At 37.5% G+C, this 5741-nt stretch overlaps 1 protein-coding gene across 5 annotated transcripts in view; it reads left to right on the forward strand.

Annotated features, from left to right (window-relative positions):
* TLK2 (tousled like kinase 2) overlaps positions 1-5741 on the forward strand; it is a 121798-nt gene that overhangs the window by 62551 nt on the left and 53506 nt on the right. For all 5 annotated transcript variants that reach the window (XR_002123433.1, XM_019637769.1, XM_019637770.1 and 2 more), the window contains 2 exons: positions 1791-1886; positions 3125-3217. Coding sequence is in view for 4 of the 5 variants with exons in the window: in XM_019637769.1 (XP_019493314.1) it covers positions 1791-1886; positions 3125-3217 (189 nt within the window). In the remaining variant the exon portion in view is untranslated. The remainder of the gene's footprint in view (positions 1-1790; positions 1887-3124; positions 3218-5741) is intronic.

Here is a 5741-nt window from a genome sequence, read left to right on the forward strand (position 1 = left end):
GTAGAGGGCAGTGTCACTGGCCCTCATATGTGGGATCTGAACCGGGGCCCTCTGGCATCCCAAGCCAGCTCTTAACCAACGCGCCACTCGGCTGGCCCTCCTTGTCTTGTTTCTGATCTTAGGAGTGAAAGCCTGTGATCTTGGACAGTAAGTATATGTTAGCTGAATGTTTTTCAGAGGTGGCCTTTTGGGGATTGAGAAAGTTCCCTTCTATTCTGAGTGTGTTGAGTGTTTTTATTATGAAAGGGTGTTCGATGCTTTTTCTACATCTCTTGAGATGATCATAGGATATCTTTTTGTTCCTAAAGTCTAGCCACTATTGATGCTCTTTCTCCATTAGTGCTGCTTGTCATATGGTAGGCCTTTTCACTCTTAAAACTTATCTTTTTACCTCAGGGAAATTTTATTTTACTGTTCTTTCCCTCTGGAAAGTCTACTAGAGAGATAGTTTTGGAGTCTCTGTGGCTGCTCATATTTCTTAACTTTTCTTTCATGATCTTTTTGACTCATTGTTTTATCCAGTATTTCCTAATTATGTCTGTGATGGGTTGTACCAGGTTGGTAGGTGCAATCTTGCTTTTAAAAGGACTTTTAGGAGTATAATGATTATATATTCCTGAATAGTTGAATCATATTAGTTTAAAAATGCCTTAGAAGAGCTCGCTCAAGAGCTTGAGCTCTGAGCAACAGCAGTTCGAGTCCAGCCCAAGCTGAGCAGCCGCTGAGCTGCCAACAGGTAGCAGGATGGCTCAGCTAAAAAAAAAAATAAATAAATAAAATTAAAAAAAAATGCCTTAGAATACTCTATCAATTGCATGTAAAAGTCACAGTCAGCAAGTGATAATATTGGAAATCAACTTGGGTTTTTGGACCAGTGTGTTTATGGATAATGTTTGCAAATTTAAGAGACCACAGTAGTCCCTCCCTATCCGTGGAGGATACATTCGGGACCCCCAGTGGATGTCAAAAGCGACAGATAGTACCAATACTATGTTTTTTCTTATATATACATACCTTTTCACATAAAGGAGGCACTTTATGGCTTCTCTTTGGCATATCTGAATTGCAGTCATCACTATTTGTGCTCTTTGGGGCCATTATTAGGTAAAATAAGGGTTACTTAAACACAAGCACTGCAATACCATGACAGTTGAGATAATTACTAAGTGACTAATACACGGGCAGAGCATACAGCATGGAGATGCTGGACAAAGCGATGACTCACGTCCTGAGCAGGACAGAGCGGGACAGCACGAGATTCCATCACGTTACTCAGAAGAGCATGCAATTTCAAACTTATGAGTTGCTTATTTCTGGAATTTTCCATTTACTGTTTTTAGACCATGATTGACTACAGGTAGCAGAAACTGCGGACAGGGGACTACTGTGTTCTGAGTAGTGGTGCACAGTCCTCTCTGCCTGGAGTTACTAGCATGCCCTGCGCATCGGATGCTTTGCCAGTCTCTTCTGACAGACGCATATTGAAACAAATGGAAAGGTCCTGTTAGTACAGGAATAACTTTTGATTTTCTTTAATTTACATATTTAAAAATTCATTTATAAGCATTTGACATTTTAAACTATTTACAGGAACGTGGTCCAAGCCACCATGTCTAGCCCTTGCTTTTCGTTTGAATTGTTTTACTTTCTCCTTGGCTACATGGCCCTGACTTCTGACTTTTCATCAGACAGAGTTTGTTTTACATAGAGTTAATACTTTGTTTGCATTCATACAAATGTTGAGAAAGATGCAAAACTTTCTTGTGATTGGTGATATACTTTTATTACAGGCTCAACAAAACAGTCCCTCTTCTACAGGATCTGGTAACACAGAGCATTCCTGCAGCTCCCAGAAACAGATCTCCATCCAGCACAGACAGACCCAGGTAGGTCGATGATCGAGAAATAGATGAGGAAAGATCTACTTAGGAATAAATGCCAACCACATAGAAAATCTCTGAGTCCTCTCTTTGTCTTCCCTTTATGTCTCTAACTTTACCTCATTATAGGTATTATTATATTCAGAATGTGTATTGTGAGTACTTAAGGTCTTTTGGAAGCTGCTGTAACTTCTTGAGGTGTTTCTTTTCCTTTCTGGTATGTTGTAGTGGAAATGCTTGTACTGCAGCATGGTGTTGTGGAAAGAGCACTCGTTTGGAGACCGCTAGGCCTGGGTTCAAATTCAGGCTCTGCAACTTACACTTTATCTTTTCAGGCCCCGGTTTTCTTGAGTACAAAATCATCTGTAAAATGTGGTTGATTCTAATTATCTCAGGCAATGTATAAAAAATGCTTATTAGGACAGTGCTCACAGTAGGCTTCGATGAATGTTAATTCACGGCTTCATGAAAGGAGTTCATTTATTCCTTGTACCTGCTCATTTGGCAAGACCTAGCTCAACTTCTTTAACATGTGGCACACCAACAGACTTTTGTTCTTAAACAGTCTTCAGAAACTCTTTTAAATTTAGGGAATGTTGTGAACATTCAAAGATAACACCTGAAAAGGATAGTGGATATATAGCCTTGGTTTTGTGATGTTGCTCTCTAGGCAAATAGTACACTGGGTTTTCTGCAAGTCTCTTGGCACTTGTGCTGCCTTCAAGACAGAGTGCTTGACAATCTAGGAGGATTTCTTAAATCTCAAGCGCTATACAACCCTCGGGAGCAGATTTTAGTTTTATTTGAATTACCAGCCTTTGGGCGGTTGAACAGACTCGGATGAGCCTTTGGATAACTTCTTCCCTTCCCTTCTGATTGCTCTGTTTCCACTAGGTGGCGTATTTGTTCTTTAGAAATTTGGGTCATGTCGCCTGAAGTCCTTTTCTATTCAGTTTGTTTCATTTCTAGAGTAGTATATTTCTGTATTGTTCAATGCACAGTAGCTTAAGAATTCATATAGTATTGATTCCAGTGTTAACATGTTTTTGAAGTGCAGTACAGCAGAATATATGGCTTACAGAATGGGGTGAGGAAAGCCGATTTAATTTCTTGAGCCATTTGATTCCAGGCTGTTTTGTGTTAACAAGTGCTTTTTCTTTCTTTTAGAAAAGTAATGAAAAAAATATGATGACATGTAGTATTTTGAGACTCATCCTAAATTTGTTTTCTCTTTGTCTCCATAGTCTGACCTCACGATAGAAAAAATATCTGCACTAGAAAACAGTAAGAATTCTGACTTAGAGAAGAAGGAGGGAAGAATAGATGATTTGTTAAGAGTAAGTATTAAAATGTGGTAAGAGGCTTTATAACAAGCACTGATTGACGATATGTGCGTATCATAGAGATAGTTACTATAGTCAAATAACAAAATTAAACAATAAACACTTTGATATTTTCCTTCAATCTGAAGGAATCTGAGCAGCAACGGGGATCAAACCTACATTCTAAGCACTGTCTTTAAATTGGAAATCTTATATTGTAGAATTTTAATATTTTAATATATACTAGAGATATAGATATGTGGAGTATTATATTTCATCTGGAACTGTGGGAATAAGTATAAAATGTTTTTCCATTCCAAAGGAGTTATTTTAATGTCCTTGAATTTTTAAAACTATTTCACAGCCCTGGTTTTNGGAGGGCAGTGTCACTGGCCCTCATATGTGGGATCCGAACCGGGGCCCTCTGGCGTCCCAAGCTAGTTCCCAACCATCGCGCCACTCGGCCGGCCCATCATTTTAAATTTTTTTTAAAAGTTTTAATTTGTAAAGTAAGGAGCAATAGCTGTATCAAATGGTGACAAATAGCTTTTTCGTCTTTGATTATCATTATAGTTTCATGGGTTTTCATGGATGTGTATTAGTAAATATAATCACTCTTTGGTGCTCAGTAGGTCACAGCTTTATTTATCCTTTCATCAGTTAATGGACATTTGGGTTTCCGCTTCTTGGTTATAAGGAGTAATACTGCTGTGAACATTCATGTACAAGTTTCTGTATAGGTGTATGTTTTCATTTCTTTTGGGTATATGCTGAAGGGTGGAATTGCTGGGTATTACGGTAACTATTTTTGAAGAACCTCCAAAGTGTTTCCCAAGTGAGGTGTACCATTCTACAAACCCAGCAGCAGTGTATGAGGATTCTGTACATCCTCATCATCACTTGTTTTGATCACGGCCATCCTAGTGGCTGTAAAGTGATATCTCATTGTGGCTTTGATTTGTGTTTCCTAAATACTAATGATTTGAGCATAGTTCTCATTTGCTTATGGCTATTTGAGTATCTTCTTTGGAGAAATGTCTATATAAATCCTTTGCCCATTTTTAAATTGGGTTATTTGTCTTTTTGTTGTTGAGTTGTAAGATTTCTCTCTATATTTTAGATGTTAGACAGTACGAACTATATGATTTACAGGTATTTTCTCCTATGGGTTCTTGTTTTACTTTCTTGGTGATGGTCTTCAAACCAAAATTAAAAAAGTTTTTAATTTTGAAAAAGTCCAATTTATCTATCTTTTCCTTTTATTGTTTATGCTTTTAGTATTGTAGCTAAGAAGGCTTTACCTACATAAGGTCATGATAATGTACTCCTATATTTTCTTCTAAGTGTTCTTTTAGTGCTTATATTTATTTAGGTCTGTGATGCATTTTGTGTTAGTTTATGTGTACGGTGTGAGGAAGGGGCTCTAACTTTATTCTTTGGCATGTGGGTATCCAGTGTCCTACGACCATTTGTTTGAAAAGACTGTTCTTTCTCCATTGAATTGTCTGGGCACCCTTGTCAAAAAGCAGTTGCCTGTACATGTAAGGGGTTCACTTCTGGACTCTTCATTTCTATTCCATTGATATATATGCCTGTCCTTATGCCGGTACCACACTGTCTTCATTATTATAGGCTTGTAGTAATAAGTTTTGAAACCAGAAAGCATGATTCTTCCAACCTTGTTCTTTTTCCAGGATTGTTTTGGCTGTGGGATCCCTTGCATTTCTATATGAATTTTAAGATCACCTTTTTAATTTCTGCAAACAGACCAGCTGGGATTTATAGCAAATGTGCTGAATCTATAGATCAGTTTGGAGAGTATTGCCCTCTTAAAAATATTGTCTTCCAATCCGTGAACATGAGATAGCTTTCCATTTATTTAGGCCTGTTTAATAGCTTTCAGTAATGTGTACAGTTTTCAGTGTACGTATCTTGCCCTTCTTTTGTTAAAATTATTTCTAAATATTCTTTTTGAATCTATTGCAAATAGAATAGTTTTTTTAAGTTTTATTTTCAGATTGCTTATTGCTAGTATATACAATTGATTTTTCTATATTGATCTTCTACCCTGCAATCTTGTTAAACTTACGTTTTAGTTCTAATAGTTTTTTGGCAGGACTTTCTATATATAAAATCATGTCATCTGGGAATAGAGATAGTTTTACTTCTTCTTTTCCATTCTGGATGCCATTTATTTTCTTGCATAATTGCCTTGGCTAGAGCCTCTAGTACCATGTTGAATAGAAGTGGTTCAAGTGGACATCCTTGTCTTGTTTCTTTTTTTTTTTTATAATATATTTAGTTAATTTATTCATACTAGAACCCTAAGTCAGTTGCCCAGTGACCCCTGACGTTTGTTTTTTTTGTTTTTTAAGTTGGGAATTGGGGGATGGGAACAGCACTGGGGAATTGGGGGAAGGGGAACAGACAAGTTGCTGTCCTTTTGTTCTTAAGTCTAGTTGTGGAGAACGTTGCTTCACTGGCCCAAGTTGACACCATCATTGTGCTCTTCCCAGGTGAGGCAGATCAGTCGCCGGCT

Source organism: Hipposideros armiger, unplaced genomic scaffold (assembly GCF_001890085.2).
Source record: "Hipposideros armiger isolate ML-2016 unplaced genomic scaffold, ASM189008v1 scaffold_34, whole genome shotgun sequence".
NCBI lineage: Eukaryota > Metazoa > Chordata > Mammalia > Chiroptera > Hipposideridae > Hipposideros > Hipposideros armiger.